General features: G+C 39.1%; 1 protein-coding gene across 1 annotated transcript in view; it reads right to left on the reverse strand.

Moving 5' to 3' along the window:
* Positions 1–21,483, reverse strand: part of ITPR2 (inositol 1,4,5-trisphosphate receptor type 2) — a 438,944-nt gene that overhangs the window by 345,746 nt on the left and 71,715 nt on the right. The window contains exons 3-5 of the mRNA XM_090272941.1: positions 3,967–4,082; positions 3,094–3,180; positions 445–603 (exon numbers count right to left, since the gene is read on the reverse strand). Coding sequence (XP_090129067.1) covers positions 445–603; positions 3,094–3,180; positions 3,967–4,082 — 362 coding nt within the window. The remainder of the gene's footprint in view (positions 1–444; positions 604–3,093; positions 3,181–3,966; positions 4,083–21,483) is intronic.

Raw genomic sequence — 21,483 nt, forward strand, 5'->3', positions numbered from 1 at the left:
ATTAAGATGTACAGACTATAAACAATAGACCATAGAGCCAGTAAATGAAACTGTCATGATTCACTGTGTTACTCTATTAATTCAAATGAGTAGACACCCTCTTCGAAGCAGAGCTCTTTTTCTTACAGCCACAAAGCCTCCCGATTAGGCAGAGAAGCAAACTACCTCTCTTTTCTAAGGTTCAGCCAATATTAAGGTTACTTAAGTTTTTTGACACCAATTCTAGCTGGAAAATTATATTAAGTTAATTTGAACTTTGCCTTTTTATAATCTCTGAGCACAACTACAAATAAATGCCTTTAACCTATTAAAGATATTAATATAAAAATAATATGTGAAAGATGGAAAATTCTGTTTCCTTTTTATTTTATGGATGCTCTCAATTAAGAAGAACTATTGTATTTATGAATGCACTGTGTTTCTCTTAATTTTATATTTACATACATTGTCACCCTCGCTTCTCAGTTTCCAGAAGGGGTGAATATAAAACCAAGACCCCTCATTTCCTGCAGCGTCCAAGGACACGCGCATGGCATTCTTCTCCAGTAAAGCAGGCAACCTCTTGTTGACAGTCAGATACTTGTTGCTTTTTATATGCAGTAGCTGTAGGGAAAGACATGGATTACCACCTTATTGTTGGATCTCCTGTCAAACATAGATATACATTAATACATGAATCATGTGCCCACGTAACACAGCGTGCGGTAGAGATTAAACACAAAGCTCTTTTCAAACTCCAAACTCACTAACTTTGCAAGGTGATGTCTTTGGGTTTCTCTTGCCTCCACCCCTAATTCTGCTTCCTAATGGAGCGGGCACATGACGAAAACCAGAGAACACCTCTGACTGACTTTCATCTATTTGTAAATAGAATAATAAAACCAGGCTTTCCAAAGGTGACCTGGAAGTTCCCCCAAACCACATTCCTGCACAGCCACAAAAACAGAATATACTAAAGAAAAACCACATAACTACAAGAATGCACTGACCCACTCAGTATTAATAACCATCCATGCCCACAGACAGTCCCAATCCTTCCTCTGTACTCCTTGCTGAGTAGAAAAACTGAAACAAATAACCTTCCTCTCTATGATCACAATCATTTCAAAAAAAGAACAGTCATTTTCATATTCACAATATAAGAAAGAAAATATCTCAAAATAAAGGGCAATTCTTTCATTGAAAAAAAAGAAATCAGCTTTTTAAAAAACTCATTATAATATCCTAGGTTCTCAATTCACCATAAACCAGTGAAAACCCTCCCGAGCCAACAGCACTCCTTTGGGATCCACTACGTTAAATGGATCCCACGCCTGCCTCTACCTGACTGTGTAAACATGTGCACTTCGGCTCTTGACAAGAAACATAAGCTCCACTTGCTGGCACTTAATATTAATCTAAACTTGGTTAAGAGAAACTCTACTTATGGAGGTTTGTCCAAGGGACATATAGCCCCAGGCATCACATAATCTGTCTTTAGATTAACTCATAAATTCAGGGACCTCCAGACCAAGGTGCCCTCCTCTTGTCCCCTCACCAAACTGCTTCGATGGCCCTATGCTCCAGCATTTTGCCATGGGCCAATAGCAAAACACTGGAGATGTTATTTTTAAAACAGTTCTATGAAATGCTTCATTATAGTGTTTACTGTAAGGAAGTTGTTAAAGCTATTGTTTACTATATTAAACAGTGTTCTCTTTGTGACAGCTCATTTAGAAATACCTCTGAGGTCTTCCTCCCAGGGATGTTTGTGCTTCTAGACCTCTGACTTAGGTCTGTGTTATGGACCGCCTATGCAAGTGCTGCAAGATAATTACGCTTCCCTGTCACTAAGTGGGCAACACAAAGACTTTGAGCCAAAGTTTACCAAACTTTGCAACCTCATTTTTCTAAGCAGGCCTCACTCCTGACTTCACCTTTTTCATCCAACCATTATTCCTTTTGACCTAGTTGCCTTATTTATTTCTATTTTATTTTGTTCTGTGGTATTTCTGAAAATGTCTTACATTCTTTTTTGGGACAAGGTGGGGCATATATTAACAAATAACCAAGTAAAAAGCTAAAAGATCTAAGTGAAACACCAGAAAGGAATGCAGGTGAGATAAAATCAGTGTGCAGGCTAATTGAAATAGATCTTCTAGTAACAAGTCAAGGATAATTTCCACCTTAAAGTACAATTTGAAAACTTTCTTCTCTCTACAAATGAAAAGATAAAGGTTCGTTCACATGTTACACGCACGTTAGTCCCATTAATAACTAAAGGACTATTTTACTACACCCCCTGGCTGGTTTGGCTCAGTGGATTGAGCGTCAGCCTGCGAGCTAAGTGTCGCTGGTTCCATCTTCCACTCAGGGCACATCAGAGAAGGAAAACTCTGACTCCAAAAAACCTCCGCTGCCTTGCGGCATACCTCTTCAGGGGAAAGGCTAAGGGAGTAAACCCGACAGAAAATCCGGAGCCGGAGTCCCTAAGGCGGTTTGACGTTGTAGTCAACACCGGCAACTCCTGCGGCGCACCTGAAGCCAAGCTGTATTGACTCCATCTTTCCCTTGGACCCTTCAGCTGCGAAGAGAGGGGGGTTCTGCTGCATGGGCAACAGCAGACCCTCCGTATCACCCTGCCCAGGCTCTGTAGCTTCAGCTTCACTGGAGAGGACACTCCAGCGTCATCGCAAGATGTCGATTCAACACGGGAGGAGACAGATACCGTGTCACTCCCGAGTCGGACTACACAGCCATTCTCGGCGGTGCAGATAGACTCTTAAGAAGCTACACCATCGTCTCTCGAGACGGACGGCTGCCGACATTTTACTACAGGTCTTTAGAAATTACATTTCCCTGTATTTTTGCTTTTGATGTAATAACGTGCATATGTCTAGAGAAGCTCACTTCTTTATGTGTACATGACAGACCTACTCCCAAACGCATAGAATAGTGTGCTTAATGTCAACTGGAAATATCACAACACCCATAATTCCCACCAAAGAACCATCTATTGTATCCAAAACTGTCAACGCTATTTGGAATTCCTACCAGCTGCAAATTGCCCATAAAATATTCACCTCTCTTAAGGGAAAGTAAATCAATACTTACTTGAATAACGTTACTGTATTTCACGATTTCTCCCAAAAGTTTCTTATTTTCTGATTCATTTTGTTTTTGTTCCAGTTCTGCAGCATGCTATAAAATGATTATCAAATATTTAGTGTGGAAACATAGTAAAAAAAATACACACAATAGTTGACAAAGAAATAAGGGGTTTTTTAGGAACAAAGAGAACCAAGAATACAACCATGAGTAAAAGAGGTTTGTTGCTTTACTCTTGGTGCTTGGGGTTGGGGGGAGGGGCAATAATTAAATACATGATTATAATATAATGTGCTAATTCTCTCAGTTTAATGCTAACAAATATCTTGGGATGTTTTTATGTTGTAAATTTTGAAAAAGTACTAGGCTCTGTGGTCTTATAATTATTTTCAGAAGGAATATTGCTAGAGAAACCAACCAGGATAGTAGATGAATTTCAAAAGTCTCAAAATACAGTTTCAATTCTGAAAGTAACAGAAATTTTAATGACACAAATTAAGTCCCATCAAATTTATACTCAACCCAGGTTAGAAACCCCAGGCTTTATTTCTTTTTCCAGTCTTTCAAAAAAAATTAAGTACTATGCCAAGTAAAATATGACTGGATTTGATATTCCTACAGAGATTCTGAACAGTTTGATGTGAATCTCTGAACTAGTCTGGCACACCCTTAAAAATAGCAGCAGGAATGTATTACCTACACACCAGGAAATCAGTAGTCACACCCCGTAACTGAAAAATCCCTCCTAGTTTCAATGTGTTGCTATAACTATTCTAAATCTCTGTGTATTGAGGAAAATCATGAGCCTATGAAATAGATCTTTTGTTACCGCTTTAACTGGTCTAGTCTAAGCCAGACAAGTAGAGGCCTGGCCCTTACCTGTAATTTCTTCAGCAAGGCTGCCTCTGTGTGGTTCCCTTGTTTGGCTTGCTTAGCTTTCCAATATTGTTTCTGTGCTGAATATCGATTCATAGGGCACACCTTAAAGAGGCAGTCTATAACAAAACAACAAAGAAAAACACTGTAACTAAGGGGACCAGCATTTCTGAGATTTTCCTTTCTCCCAGCACTGGAATCTTGGAATCCCCAAGAATAAAGAACATTTAAAAGTCATCTAGCCCATCCTCCAGCCAACTTTTAAATTCCTTCTATAATATCCTGTTTCAAATGTCTTTTTAGACTGTGAAAATACTCTATTCTTCATTACTTTATGTTTCTTGAAGAATACATACTTTAGCTAGCTTAATTTGTAATCGAACCAAGGTAACCATTATAGGAGAAGGACCTTTTAATTATAAAGAAGCCTGATATCAAAAATTGAATAGAATGACATTAGTGGCTTTCGTTGCCTTATCTTACCCTGCACAACTAATTACTTATTCATGATATGTATCTTTGACAGCAGAGCCAGGCAAAAAATAGAAACAATCAGAACAGCCACGACAATCACCTACCGTCCTCCATTCCCCAAGTTTCCACATATCTGGGATGAAAATGATATGCAAATCTGAGGCATAGTATGTTATGAGGGGGAAAAAAGCAAAAACAAACAAACAACAACAACAAAAAACCTAAACCAAGATTATAGTCCTAACTCTACCACTCAATGTCAAGATAGGATATCACAGTAGAATAATACAGTTAGTTAAGTCAAAAAAGCAAAAAAATATTTTTCCTTTTAATGAGGAAAATGGAAGCTTGACTAAAGAAGTCTTCTATATGTTAATGATTTTTCATGTTTCTGGAACGGATTACTATCCAGAACAAAGGTCAATTCCCAATATTCTTTTATAAAGGACTAATGATACAGAAAGTGCAAATATTATTTTAATTTTCTCACAAAAAAATTAAATGAATTAAATCAATTCAATACAGCAAATTTATTTTGGTTGTTGTGTTAATATTTCTGATCATTCTCATTTTTCAAAGATATATCAAAAAATAAAATTTAATCAACTCTAAAGCCATTTTAGCCACATTCTTGACTATACTCTACAAGTTCATTCTATTATTCTCTATTAAAGTAATTATAAAATTAAATTATGGACTTGATCTCTTTTCAAATCTTATTTATTGTTATAATGGCACATATAATAAAAAATTATGACATTTTTAAAGGAATTTTTTAAATGCAGAAGAAATAATTACTTTTTCTATAGTTAATAATTATAAACACAAATTCTATTGATTGACCCTCCCCCACATAAACACACAAGTCTATAGAAAACTAATTATGACTTTATGGTTTAAAACTTATTGATGTAGCCCTGACTGCTATGGCTCAATGGACTGAGCATCAGCCTGAGGACCTGAGGACCAAGTGTCCCTGGTTCGATTCCCAGTCAGGGCACATGACTAGGTTGCACGTCAGGTCCCCAGTTGGGGGCGCCAGTGAGAGGCAACCACGCAGTGATTTTCTCTCCCTCTCTTTCTCCTTTTCCCTCTCTCTAAAAATAAATAAATAAACAAATAAATAAATAATTTAAAAAAATATTGATATAGACGTATAAGTATTTTATAAGCAGCAGAAAACAGACACCCTCTTAAGGCTAAAAGTAGGGTAAGAGACAATCACAAACACAATACAGTTTGACACAAGAACCACAACTGGGCACATGTGTGTGAAAACCAAATAACTAGGCCTAAACACTGTTTTCCCTGGCAACATATCGTAAAAGCCTTAGAAATTATTTCCTATATATGAGCAGCTACAAAGACACTATACAAATGTTTTCAAGCAGAAGTATAGAGGTTGTTTACAGATATCTCCAAGAGTGCTCCCAGTTAATGCAGACTATTTTTGACTCTTCTATATTAGGCAAGTAACCAAACTCTACATTGTTTTAGGGCAGCAAACACACAAACCTTTAAGTAGAAATGAACATTAATCTTCAGTCTACACTTCTGACCTCCATGTATGAAAAGAAAAGAGAAAAATTACATCCTCCATTAGTTCAAATTTCTAATTGAGTTCATTAAGGAATGCTCCTTTGACAAAGAAAATATTTTTCCTGAATCCTAGACCACCTCAGCTGCACTCCTGATCAGTAGTGGTATCTTTGGATAGCTAGCAAAGAAAGCGTATGTATCATGATCCTGAGTTTTGAGGCTGAAGTTATTGTGAAGTGAAGCCACACATTCAGCCAACCCAGGCTTCCTGGCCAGGTGGTGCTCCTGGGGGCTAAGATTCAGACCTCTCCTCAGGAAGCTCAGTCTAGCGGGCGAGACAGGCATCCACCATTGTTCAGGGTTCACAAAGGAACTGCGGACAGGTGCTGTAGGGCACAAAGATGCTTGTGGCCAACTTCACAAGGGAAGGCCAGGACGTTTTCCAAAGGAGAACACACAAGCCAGGTTCTAAGGAACCAATGCTAATGCAGCACATTGCCGAGGCGGTTCAAATGCTCAGAGGGGAGGGGCATTGCAAACAGAGCCAAGGGGGTGCAAAGGCAGAGGAGGTAAATGCTGAGGGAGCCGCTGACCTCGCAGGGCAACTGTGGTCCAGGCTGTGAAATGAAAATGGAGCACTTTGCTGGACTCGGGGGCTGCAGTGCTGTGTGCCAGGCTAAGGAGTACAGGCTTTATCTCATGGAAAATGTCAAACTCGTAAAGTGTTTCAAGCTCTTACACCACATGAAGGGTGACATGAACACACTGGCAAAAAGATCAGCACATGGCCAGCGTGCTGAGAGACAGTGAAGAGCTGAAATTGGGCTGTGTGGTAATTGCAGGTTTCAAAGAAAACACTGAAATCAACAGGCTTAATACTCTTTTACATGTGGGGCAGGGAAAGGTGAGGGAAAGGGAAAGTGAAGAGGGCCAAATGACAAGCTTTCACCCACTCTGTCTGAAATACAAAGCCCTGGACTTCAGAAGCCCTTTCTCTTTGCAGGGCCTTAGTTTTATGGTCCTCTTCAGCAACCTCCCAAAGGTGGCATCTCACTTCATGTTACAGTAAATAACCAATCTGTTCCTACATGGGACCTGCTATGGCAGGACTACTGTGGTTGATGGGGTGGGGTGGGGGGCAGTGAACACAGGGCATACAGACTTCTTTAAAATTGCTTTTGTTGGTGGCGGTGGTGGGGCTGGGGATGCATGTGCATGAGTGTGCGTGTAAGTGTGTATAATTCTCTCTGACTCTTTTAGAAAAAATATCAACTGGTCTTGAGCTAGTAATATATTTAGTCTGATTCTCAATTTATTGTATAGTAAAAGTGTCAATAATACATGCCATGCCTAATTCCCAGGGCCCCTGGGGATGTGCACACAAGATAATCTGTGTGAAAGTACTCTTGAAGATTTAAAGTCCTATTATAAATGTAAGATATTATTATTAACGTTGCTTCACGTGTTCAGCAATAGCGTCATGAAGATTAAGAGACAACTAAACCCTTGCAAAGCTCTCAGCAAAAAAAAAAGCAACAAAAAGCAGAGTTGTCAGATTAAACTTGAACACACACCAGAAGTACCCAATTCACACAGCCCTGTTGGTTTAAGATGCTGCAATGTGTTTTGTATAAAATTCTCAAATACCCTGCAACAGCATGGCAGTGAGCAGCAGAATGCTACCTCCATTACCTTGAAATAGCTTTTAAAATGTGCAGACACAATCGCTAGCACCAGCCTGGGTGGAGCCCTGGACCAACCTCCCACACTTTCCCCAAGCGGGAATCCAGCTGTCTCAGGGACCAGCCCTCATCCGCCCTCCCTAGCCTGCTCCTGAAACTAGCTCCCGACCCCTTGGCCTGCTCGCTCTCTAACATTAGAGGTATATACACTGCTAACAAATAGGTTTTGGGGGTTTTCTGATGAGAAATTGGCCCAGTGTCACTTGTTAATTAGGTAACAACAATCTCTTCAGCATTTCAAGACTCAAAGAATAATCAGAAAGGAAATACTGGCCTCACAGAGCCAACACCAAAAGCACAAATTAAAGGAAGTAATTTGAGTGAAATATTTTTAAAAGCTTAACCTAAAGACCTGAGACCAAGAATTGTGCAAAATCACAGAAGTTCAGAAATGTTAGAAATCTGACAAAACGTGCTCTGTTCAGTCAGGCAATATTAAAAGAACAATGCCTTAGAATTCGTCCCCACAGAACTGTTCCGCTTTAAACTGAAAGGGTCAGCGGCCTCTGTAGCCTGCTGATGAACGCTAGCAGAAGGAAGAAATATGAAAACCATTCAGGGAGAGGTGCAGAAGAGGGGGGAGGCGCAGGAGGGGTAAAGAGGGGTAAAGTGGGGGAGGAAGGAGCAGGAAAGGGTAGGGGCATTAGCCTGAAGCAGGACAGATCCTGCTCAGTTTCTACCCCTGTGACTGTGGTCACGTCCTTGGCCTCCCCAGCCTCAGTTTCCTCATCTGTAAACTGGGGCAATGCTGGGAGTGTAACATCATGATTTGCATAATCCATGGCCTGTGACACTGTAAACCAAAGAACTCACCTCCTGACGTGATCCCACGTAAATCTGGCAGGAACCCAGTTTAAGCCTCCACTTACAATATCTATCTAAATAGCTTTGAAATGTTTTCCCATTGTACATATAAAAACATTTTCTAAAATATTTGTATCGAAGGCAGTTTCTGCACCTCAAAACTGTCTATAGAATGCCATTTGAGGCTGTGATACATCAAGTTCATGTTACACTGGGGCCAGTAACTTCCTTTGGTAATGGTGCAAGGAACACTTTCTGTTTCATTTCTCCTCCCACCTAAGATTTAAATGAGGCAAGACATATTAAACCATCAGCAAATGCCTGTCACAAAGCGGGCATTCAACAGATGGCTCTTTCACAGGAGCCTATAAAATTACCTCATACTGATTACAGGGCACAGGGTTGCCAAGGGCAATATTATCCCCACTGGAAAAAGATGGGGGCTGAGGGGGCCAGACCTTTTCTCTCTGTGATATAAACAGGATGCAGCAGAGTTCAATGAAGACAATGGAACCTTCCCAATGATAAAATAGATAGTGGTAAGAAAGCTCTTGGAAGGTAAGGGTCTCTGGAGGGTAAGGGACAGGCAGACAAGGGGCAATTAGAATTCAGAGTTGGTCGGGGAGAGGTACAAGTTCACTAGCCTGAAATGTAACTGTAGCTCTGTTTTTCAGTTTTTCTAAGAAACACATCCTGAAACAGAATGTTTGTATAAAGCTCTTTATGTTTAGATGTTAAAAAAGAATGTTTTCCTTAAACATAGAAACTTCTAACTAATCTTCTACCTCCTTTGATCACAGCCTAAGGCAGGCTCAGAGAGGGAATCTAACAGGGAAAGCGCCCTAGAATGTTACAAAAGCCAATGAGAATGCCTTGCTGGTGTTAAACATCAAACTATATCACAACCCATGGATGGGCAGCCATGAAGACTGCAGGGTAACTTCCTCTAGGCAAAAGTCAGCTATTTTATTGTACTATTGAAGGAGAAAAACGGGTTTTTGTAGTTACAGACTACTAACATGTTAGAACTTGAAGAGGCTTCCGATAAAATCCAAGCTTTCTTTTCTCTGAGATAAAGAAGCAAAAACTCAGAGAGTGAGTTGCCTAGGTGCTTCATGATAAAATCTCTAGACTAAAATAAATTTTAAGTGTGAACAAGTTCAGCCACACACAGGATGTCTGAATGCCCTGATGAGTGACTGTCTGGCCTCCAGGGGTTAGAGACATTAATACCACTTGGGCTGCTCCATGGAGCACTGTGTAAACTATAAAGAGCACTAAATGTTGATAATAAAGATCATTTGATCTTTACAACAACCTCAAGGATTAGCCAGGATCATTTTCATCATGTTCCAGAGAAGGAAACTGAGACTTTTGAGAAGTTCACAAAGTTGATAAGAAATTTGAACTAAGAGCCTCTGAACACAATTCAAAGTTCTGCTGCTGTGCAGTGGCACCACGTGTGAGCAGATGGGTCATACTGAGGCCAAATCTGTCTCACTTGAAATACTGTTCATAATTCTACTTACGTGCCCCCAAGGTCATTTAGAACAAATCTAATCTGGCTTCTGTCCAACAGCCTTAACCATCCTAAAACAGCATCCATCTGACATCTCCACCTCATCTTTGATTTGGCTATAATAACAGGATTATCTCAAAAAATACCATTTTTTATGACCAAATACTAAGACTACTTCTTTCTTCACAATCGATCTGATATTAGTCAATTAAAGATTGACTTATTAAGACATTTATTAAAGCACCTATTAATGTATTTAGCAAGTATAGACACTGAAAAACACACTGGTCCCAGTTTCCTTCCTATTGCAGTCTCCCAACGTAATACAACCTCTAGAGAAATATTATAATTTTATATATATATATATATATATTCAACAGTTATAATACTTCAAAAAAAGCTAATGAATGTTTTTTATGGAAAATATACATGTGCCTATATAATTAAATAATTGTTAAGACATCAATAGGAATGTTATAAAATCTTAGTCTCAAACATTAATTACCTGATTAATACATTAATGGCTAAATACTCAAAAACAAATGAAACTATTCTTTTGCTTCATTTGGAGTGGGGACAAAAAATAAAATTCAAATGTGTTGATACTAATTTTCATTCTTGTTAAGGTTTAATTTTAGCATTAAGCAAACCATTCCATTACACATAAGAGGAATTTCTATCAAAAAACCATAATGTGGGGGTAAGGAAGGGAGATGGTACAGGAATTAAGAAGCATAGTAGGAGGGAATGGAGTAGACAGGAAGAGGTTGAGAAGAACTATATGCACAACCAATAGACATGGACTAAAAGTGGGGGACAACTGGAGGAAGGGGGGCCACCGGATGGAGAGGAGCAGAGTGAAGGGAAATTGGGACAACTGTAATAGCATAATCAATAAAATATATTAAAAATAAAAAATAAAAAAATTTTAAAAAAAACAATGTATAATTTTTTAATTTTCCCATTCTCAAAATGTAATATTAACATAGAAAATCAAAAAGTGTAATAAGCAGACTAATTCAGAAATCAAAATGCAAGTCTATAAATCCCATTACACAAATATAGTCTAAAAGAAATAAAAATAAATTTATACATAAACAAATGTATGTATATCTATATATACACATATATAGACAACACATATAAGTTTATTTTATATACTATATTTATTGGTATTTTTATTTAGTGTATATTTCTATGTATATTACCTCATTTAATTTTTCTAATAATTCTTTGAGTTAAGCATTAATTTTAATATGAGGAAAGAGAAACTCAGAACATTTTACCTAAAGTCTCCAAACTAGTCTTCAGGTTTAATCCAAATCAATCTGTCTCCAAAGCCCATCTTCATAACTTAATAAAAGACACTCAATAGTTCTACAATTAAAACTTTAAAAAATACATCTAGATAGTCATTGAAATTAAAACACATAACATGATAGTCTAGTTGGCCCTAGTTTCATCTTCCAAGACATGCTGAACTTCTCCTCCAAGGACCCAAAAATGTATGAAAAGAAACTGCCTATCTGAAACTATGACCTAACAGATGTAGCACACTGGAAACAGTTGGGCAGGGACTTTTACTCCCTCAAGTCCTCCACTTGGAAAGTAATAATGTTTAATACAGGTAAATTAATTTAATAAAAATAGGCTTGCGTTTTTAAACTCATTTAGCATGGCAATAAGAAACTCCTGGCTTAAATTTAAAAATAGAAGTCTAACAAAGGCTACTTTATGCCATTGTAGTGATGTAATACAGATATATAGATTGAAGAATTACTTGCTGCGCCTTGTCTAGTGAGTGAATTACTACTCTCATATGGGAGACCTAAAAACAAAATCAGTTTATTGTGCTAGCTCCTCTGTGAGCAGAGATTTATCCATAAGAACAAAATTGATCATAGACTCCTAAACATAATTATTGTGGATTTATGCCCAAATGAGACTAGCTTTCTTTTGATGATTACCACCAGAAAGCATCTACCTCTACAGATTATTTAGCAGTCAATGGACAATAACTTTAGAGCAGTGGTTTATAAAATATAATTGTGCACAACAGACTTGCAATCAATTTATTTGGTGTCAGTCAGCCTTTTTTGAATGGAGTGGAGTGGAATGGGATGGGATAGGAAAAGAAGGAAAATAGATAGCACTACAAGTAGCAAGTGGTCTTTCAAGAAACTTGTTTCTGGGTTGTGTGTGGGTGGGTGGGTGTGTGGGTGTGTGTGTGTGTGTGTACAGACAAGCTGGATTAGAATGTAAAATGTATTTCTTACTAAGTGTTGCAATAAAAAGTGTTTGGAAGTCACTGTTTTTGATAACTACACATGTACACAGTTTTAAGTTAAAGGTAATGGAAAGTTAAAAAAAGAGAGAGAGAGATCCTGTGGGCAAGGGGAGAGCAAACAGACAACCAAGTGAAATATTTTTTGTTTTGTCAATGACTTGTGAAGTCACAAAAACTACCCTTTTAGTAACTGACCATAAAAATTTTACGTAGGTAATTACAATGGAACAGGAAGATGCCTTTTAAAAAATATCTTTTTGTTCACTCTGGTTGACCTCTATCTTTACTGTAGCATCTCTCAGATGCTATCTTCTTCTATTAGCTAACATCTTTGCACATAACTCTGCCCTCAGGACCTATTATATGCTATAGGAAAGATGATCAGAATCTGCAGAAGAAAACTCCTGCCTAGTTACCTAGGAAACAATCATTATATACCTCCTCTTTCTTCTCTGAAAGGCTTTACCGTCTATTTGTCTCTTATTAAAATGCAAATACCTGAGAAGGGAGCACACTAAGATCTTGGTTCTCAGTTTACCTCTGGAGACCCAAGAGCTTCATGAGGGTGAGCAGGATTTGGTACTACAGATCTGGGGAAGGAACCTTGGAGATTACCAACATCTGGCAAGAATATGCACGAATGTTTGTCAAATTTTCAGATGACAGACTAGGGAGAATTAGCTAATTCAACATATAAAAATCTAGATTTTCAATAATCTCTACAAGACAAACATCAGCGCAAACTTTAAACTAGCTTAAATATGAAGTTCTGCATTTTTGTTCAGAAAAAAATCAACTGCTTATGTATGTGATGGTAGGGAGCGCCAAGGCTATTACAGCTAATATTAAAAATTGGGAGGGCTATACCTTAGGCTTGAGTTCAACTTAACATAATTAAAGTGACCATACATCGCTGTGTGCCCAGGACAATTCTGGTTTATGTCTGTTACCTGAGCAGAATCATTGTGTCCTCTCTCATTCTCAAGTGTCCTGGCTTGGATGATAAAGTATATGATCACCCAAAATATAACGAATACCGTGATGTGGAAGCTGAAAAGCTGATGCAGCCATCTCAGCCTGATTAATATAAGAATGACCCTGCAACCAGAAGAAGTAGGAACACATCCGGATTAGCAGGCTCAATGACACACATTCACAATATTGGGCTCAATTATAGGTGGCACATTTAGAGTGGCATCCTAACAAAGTAGCCTGTATCTGAAGTCAGGCAAATGAGACAGCACAAGAAACATAGAAAGCAACAATAGTGGGAGCTGGGAAATGCTGCCTAACAGAGAAACCAAGAGTGGGCGTATCTCACTTTATACAGTTGAAGATCTACATGAAAAAAAGGGAAGAAACTTTTTTCTTTGTTGATCCAGAATCAAAGCAAAATTTTGTTTAGTGTAAGGAAAAACTTGCAAGCAATGAGATAAGTTCAATACAAATTAATCAGAGGCAAGCAAATCTTTACAACAGTGTACAGGTGAGAAATGTTGCAGAAGGGATCTCGCAATGGAAAGGAGGTCCCTTCCAAATACTACCTTCTCGATTATAATGGGAGTCATGGGGGAGGTGACTGGCACGGAGGGGCAGAGTTCCTGTCCTGTATTTGTGGATGAAAAGCTCAGCCCTCCCACCTGCCTCAGCTGTATTTATCACACTGTGATTTGGTCTGGCATCCCACTATTAAACAGACCAGGAAATTCCATCCCTGGACCCTGTAAAAGTCTTCTACTAACTAAGTAACTTCAAGTACTAGGTTAAAATACCCAGTTAAAGCACTCCATAAATATTCATTGTTATTACTTCCAATTTTACATTCCAGATGAACAAATACAGTTGTTTTTATATCTCATAGCTTCAGAAGGCATGATGGTCATTGCTGTGATATTTTCTCACTTAAGTGTTTTGATTTGGTAAAATACACCCAGATCAAAAGAAGAGGAGCAGAAAAATCAAAAAACACCCCCCCAACACACACACACACATTAACAGTAGCAAACACTGAATGGCAAATACCATGATAAGAGCTTCACAAGAATTCTTTAAATTTCAGAGAAAAATGTGAGACAGATACCATTATTATTCTCATTTTATAGATGGTGAAGCTGGAGCTTGAAAGTTAGGTCCTGCCCAGGGTGAGAGTCAGCAAGTGGCAGAGCTAGGATTCAAACTCAACCAACTTCAAAGTCTATGCTTTTATACTCTAAAGATGGAAGGACACATGCAACCCAGCTCCTTTGTAGTTTCAAAGGGAGAGCAGTAAAAGACTGGAGAACTGGGAAGTGGGAGGAAAAGTAGGACTTCCAGAGAAAAGATAAGAGTAACTGACAGAGGACGTTGGAAATATAAGATAACAGTTTGCGGCGTTTTCTTCTCCTGTATTTTTTTTTTTTGTCTTCTTTCCAATCTATTCTTTTTCCCCCCTCCATGACTTTAAAGCTGTTTGATGTTCTCTTCCTCCATTTCTTAGGTTCTCTCTCATTCTTTCTTTTTTATTTTACCTCCTTGTTTTCCTAATCATTTTTTTTAGCTTCTCTTTTTCCACTTTCTCCAATACTTCCTTTATTTCTCCTCTGAACTTTTTTTCCTTTCCCTCCACTATATGATCATAAAACTGTGCTTAGAATGTATTATTCTTTTCTTTGGATAAGGTTATATCTTTTTTCACTTCAAATAAAAATAGATGAATAGGACATTTTCTTATCAAAATTATACTTAAAATTAAGTTGCAAAAGCAAAACATGTCTACAAGAGGATGTGAATACAGAATATAAAAAAGGACTCTTACAAATCAATTAAATAACACATATACAGCCCCAATAAGATATGAACAGACACATCACTAAGGTGATATATAGAGGACCAACAAGCACATGAAATAATGCTTAACATTATTTGTCATTAGGGAGATGCAAATTAAAACCACAATTACATACCACTACACACCCACCAGAAAGGCTAAAGTTAAAAAGAATAACAATATCATGTGTTGGTAAGGTGTAGAGCAACGGGAACTCTCATCTATGGTACACACATACATTTCACTCATTCATGGTACCTGTGCAGAAATGGTTCAACTACTTTCAAAACATTTTGGTAATTTCTTGAAAAGTTAAACATAGATTTAATATATGATTCAGCAATTCTACTCCAAGGTATGTCCTCAAAAGAATGAAAACATATGTCTGCACAAAGCCTTGTATGCATATGTGCATGTCAGCATTATTCCTAATAGCCAAGGCGGGGGGGGGGGGGGGGGACAACCCAACTCTAAAAGCGGTGGTATGTCTGAACAATGGACTACCTACATGCATGAGTCTCAAAAACACCATACTAAGTGAAAGACGTCAGACACAAAAGACTATATATTATGTGATGCCATTTATTTGAAATTCTAGAAAAGATAAAACTATATCAACTACAAGACAGTGAGTACTTGCCTGGAAATAAGGTGGGAACAAGGATTGACTGCAATGAAGCAAGAAGAAACTTTTTAGGGTAATAGAAGTGTGCTTGTAGTATTGGTTGCACAACTGGATACATTTACCAAAACTTGCTGAACTGAGCACTTAAGGCGAGGGTGTTTTATTGTATGGAAATTACTGTATAATAAATCTGAGAAATGTATTACTATATTTGTATATGGCCCAAAAACTTCCCATAAATATTCTTAAAATAAAAGATAAACTCGGAAGACAGAATAAGGATTTGTTTTTGTTGCTTTGGCTGTGATTTACTTGGTATGGGAGGAAGGAGACTGGGTGACTTGTTTGCTGCATAACAGGATCCAGCTGGCGGCCCTGCACAGGGCAGCTCTCAAATACATCTGCTGATTGGCTGATAAGCCACACCCAGGAATGAAGCAGGTAGATCTGGTTAAACCCAGTGAGACAAATTTTCCTAGACACAGCACAAAATAAAATAGGAGCTTAATCCAAAATTTAATTTTAGTTTGGAATGAAGAATAGCCTGGCATACCTTGGCATCCCTGAAAGTAAGGAGGCCAACACAGACTACTGAGTCACGTCAAAGGACTAGAAGTGGTTCCCACTAAACACGGATGAGACTGTCTGAGCATCAACATCAATGACTGAATTGGTAAAGCACTTCAAAAATGTTAAAATCCTTGAGTTCATGGTTATAAAAAATACTCACTGCTCATCTTTAGAGGTTAGGGTACCAACTCATTACTCTAAAAATGAGTAAGTAAAGGAAAATAAGCCTTAAAAAAGAAAGACAAGGAGACATAATTTAAGAAATTATCTCTTTATTACCTAACTACTCTAGCAGTAATTTTAAAATATTTTAGAGAGCTACCTTAGCAAATGTTGTTAGAGATGCTGGGATATATCTATTGGAAAATGCAAAATAATAGTTATGAATAAAGGTTTGGATGCTATTATAAAATAAAGAGAGACGAGGAAAGGTAAGCATAAACACAGCACAAACAGAAGCATAACTGAGCTCCCCTGCAAAGTAGAAGAAGCAAGTTGCACAGCACGTATACTGTGATCCTGGTGTTGCAAAAACAGTGTTGCAAATCTACACCACGCTTTCATATGCTCCTTAAAAATTCTGGGAACATAAGCCCTCAACAGTGGTTATCCTGGAGGAATGGAAATGCACATCACAGAAGAGGGAAAATGATTTTCATTTTGTATTTTTATCATTTTTATAAAAGTTTTAAACCAATACATTTTAAACAAAAAAAAATTCATCTTTCCAAGAAAAAGATCTAATTTATTATGGACTGTTTAATTGTCTGCTTCACTTAGTCCACACATGTTCTTTCCATGGAACAACTGCATAGCACCCCGTTTATTCACCCATGAAGAAAATATGAAACAGGAAACTGAACAGGGCTGAGGAGGGTGAGGCTCCTGGTGAGGGAGGGAGGCGAAGGCGTGCACACCCCACTCGGATGCCAGCTGTCCCTGCAGCCATGGCAAAGCCATCTCAGCCTGGGAGGGTCCAGCTCAACTGTAAAGTATCCCTTTCCCTCTCTAGTAAAAGTTTAACAGAAGTAATGAAGGATGCAATCAGAAGAGTTCTCAAATGCTAGCAGAACTGAAAAGAATGAGGAATCCACAACAATTACAATGACCTTTCCAAGTACTACAAGTGCTAATAATTCTTACCTCTGTTGCCAGCTAGGTCAGGATCTCTGTATTAGCCAGTATTATATCTACACGTATATAGTTGTTCATATATCTACATCAGTTGATAGTGACAGCTTGGAGTAGAAGATCTTAAAGAGTCAGGGAAGACTGAAGAGCATTGATTTTTTATAGCATTACAGAATACACAAGTTTCTTAATCTGGGAACCATGAACCCACAGCTTGGTGGGATTTATAGAGGTTCACAAATCCCCTAAAAAGTGGTGAAAAATTGTGTGTGTGTCTCTCTGTGTGTGTGTGTTCACAGATGCATTTTCTACCAGTCAGCCTACAGCTTTTATCAGCTTCTGAGAGGGATCCAGACTCCTCAAAAAGCTGTAGGAACACTACTATACAGCAATGCCCCATTATAACCATCTTAGGCTCTCAAGCTTGTAACTATGCAAACATAGTGAGTCATAGGCAGCCATGAGGCAAACTCTGCTTTGTCAATCAATAGAAGAAAAAGTACATAAGGAAGGAGAGGACTGGTACAAGCTGCTTTAAAAGGAACAGAAAGAAGAGTCAATCCTAAGTGTGTGTCCAGGTAGGGAAGAGCTCTGGGAGCAGGTCTGCAGGAAGCCAAGGGAGCGCCCAGCACAAGCGTGAAAAGGCACGGATGTGGAAAGACGGGTGAAGGAAAAGAGTGACACAGCAACCCCACTTCTGTGTGTTGCTGAAGAGACATGAGGGCTTTTGCCCAGCAAGACACATAAAGAATGTTCAAAGCACTTCTATTCATCACAGCCCCACACTGACCAACCGTCAGAAAATGGATACACTGTCACATGGTCATAGAATGGAACCCTAAAAGTAATGAAAAAGCATGAATTGCTGCTACATACAACATCAATGAATTGCACAGATTGTATGTTCAACAGAACACAGTCACAAAATAATATATACTTTTCACTCCTAGGTACAAACCCAAGAGAATTAAAAACACACATCCACATAAAAACCTGTACATGAATGTATATAACATTATTCATAATAGCCAAAAGTTGGAAACAAACCAAATTTCTGTCAACCAAGGATAAATAATAAATCTGGTATAGCCATACAATGGAATATTATTCAGCCATAAAAAGTAAAGATTTACTGATCCATGATATGACATGGATAAAGCTTGAAAACATGCTAAGTGACAGACGCCAATCACAAAAGGCTTGTGGTATGTTTCCATTTATATGAAATGTCCAGAACAGATAAAGCCATATGGGTAGAAAGGAGATCAGTGGTTGCCAGCGGTAGGAGGAAGGGAATGGGAAGTGGCTGCTAACGGCTGTTTCTTTTTGGGGTCATGAACAAGTTCTGGAATTAAAGAGTGGTGATGTTTGCACAAACTTTTGAATACATTAAAAACCACTGAATTACGCATGTTAATGAGTGAATTTTAAGGTATGTGAATTATATCACAATAAAAACCTTAATTTAAAAAGTATTTGCAGTACGTTTTTCTTCCTCTGATCACCTTTTTATTTTATTTTTCAATTACAACTTACAATTTGATACTATTTTGTATTAGTTTTGTGTGTGCAACATAGTGGTTAGACAATCATAGTGTTCTCCCCAATATTTCCAGTGCCCTACCTGCCACCATTCATAGTTATTACAATATTACTAGCTATATTTCCTGTGCTGTACTTTACAACCTGCCCTGGCTGGTTTAGCTCAGTGGATTGAGCGTCGGCCTGCGAGCTAAGTGTCGCTGGTTCGATCTTCCAGTCAGGGTACATCAGAGAAGGAAAACTCTGACTCCAAAAAACCTCCGCTGCCTTGCGGCATACCTCTTCAGGGGAAAGGCTAAGGGAGTAAACCCCGACAGAAAATCCGGAGCCGGAGTCCCTAAGGCGGTTTGAATGTTGTGATCAACACCGGCAACTCCTGCGGCGCACCTGAACCCAAGCTGTATCGACTCCGTCTTTCCCTTGGACCCTTCAGCTGCGAAGAGAGGGGGGGTCTGCTGCATGGGCAACAGCAGACCCTCCATATTACCCTGCCCAGGCTCTGTAGCTTCAGCGTCATCGCAAGATGTCGATTCAACACGGGAGGAGACAGATACCATGTCACTCCCGAGTCGGACTGCACAGCCATTCTCGGCGGTGCAGATGGACTCTTAAGAAGCTACACCATCGTCTCTCGAGACGGACGGCTGCCGACGACGACTTTACAACCTGTGACGATTTTGTAACTACTGAAATTCCTAACACTATGACCATGTAAACCCCATAGAACAGTGTCTAGCACACAGCATGTGCTCAGCAAAGCGATTTCACCTTTCTAGTTGCCTAGATTAAAGACCCCAGAGCCATCTTTGACTCCCATCTCTTGTATTTCTTGTTCAAAATAGTAAAACCCTTGTAAGCTCTACTGTTAAAATATATCTAGAAACTGATTTCTTACCAACTCACTGACCTGGTCCAAATCACCATAATTTCTCCCCTGGCTACAGCAACAGCATGAGAACAAGTCTCCCTGTTTCTGCCCATGGCCCTCTGACTGCTGATTCTCCACATGGGGGTGGGGGGCTGAGAGCTGGGAGAGGAGAGTTCAAAGGTAAGGTAGGTCCTATCAGCCTCTGCTCAAACCCTCCAATGGCTCGCCTCCTCCATTACTTGCTCCTCCCCTGCAACCCCTCACTAGCTCCACCCAAACCACCCCTCCTACTCCCTAGTCCAGGCACTTATCCAGGACAACCTACTCCAGGGCCTCTGACCCTGATGCACCCCTTGCCTTTTCTTTTTCTCCAGTATTTCTGTAAAATTCCTTATCTCAGCCCTCAGCTCAGGTATCAGTGAGGCCTTCCCTGGCACTCTGAACAAGCAACCCCTTCCCAGCCAAGCACTCCTTGTTACCCTACTTCATTTTTCCTCACAGTATATCACCATCTGATTAAATGCCTGGCTCTTAGTAGGTGCTCAATGAAGGGTTCCTGAAGGAATGAATACACACACATGAATAAATGAGTGAAATAAATAAATATTTGTTATAATAATTCCTGGGTATTAATAAAATTCCACAACCTGTGGTACAACCTGAATTTCTTTTTATCATAAGTATGGATTATTTTGACCATTAACAGGAGATACAACACACAGTCACAGAACCTGCAATTTAACTGGATCCTATTTGTGATGTGCCTAGAAAGTAAAATAAAAACAATCAAGCAAGAGGAAATGTGCTCTCTTTTTCTGACTGTCTTACCATCTGCATGGCCTTTTTGAGAAAGTGGTTACTAGGATTTTTTATAAGGAAAATGAGAGTACAGAGGAAAACACTGTTGCAGGGAAAATGTTACTCATTTATATTGTCAGAAGCTTTCTGTTAAAAGCCAGGCAAATGATGGTGGGTGCAACCTTTTTCAGATAAAACGTTTTGCGAAGGTGAGAAAGATTTCCCAGGTAGCAACACTGTAAATGCTCTCAAGGGTCAAAGAGGCCTGTCCCTCCAACAGATTAGCAACAGCCTGCCAGAATGGGCGGGCTTTGATGTTATCCAGGAATGATAAACAACAGGCCTCCAAGCTCCTTGCCTGCTAGATGAAAACCTGGGAACCCAAAGAGGCCTGGCGCTTCGGTCCTTTCCTTTTATCCTTGAACAAACCCAGGCATAAAGCAGATGTGACTCCACTAAGCATGAGCCGTCTGGATTGCACTTCTAATGATGACATATTGTGACATATTGTGATGTTCCCACCCTGTGTGACGGGATCCAGGCCCAAGACAAAAGCAACCCTCGGCACCACAGACATAAAAGTTTATTTGAGGTGTAAATTCGGGAGGCGCTTAACGGCCTGGTCAGTGGTCCCGGATTATTTTTCAGCAGCACAAACTGCAATGCTGAACTATCTGCTTGTCCAAACAGTTGCTGATGAGGCAGCTGACTCACACTGTTTGAAGAAGCCCCCTGGCATCTCTTCTCAGAGCCACAGCCTCAAGAAAGGGAAATTTCCTGAACAACATCCTCACTGAAAGACGGTATAGAAGTCT

Source organism: Furipterus horrens, unplaced genomic scaffold (genome assembly GCF_987537825.1).
Source record: "Furipterus horrens unplaced genomic scaffold, mFurHor1.1.pri manual_scaffold_4, whole genome shotgun sequence".
Lineage (NCBI taxonomy): Eukaryota > Metazoa > Chordata > Mammalia > Chiroptera > Furipteridae > Furipterus > Furipterus horrens.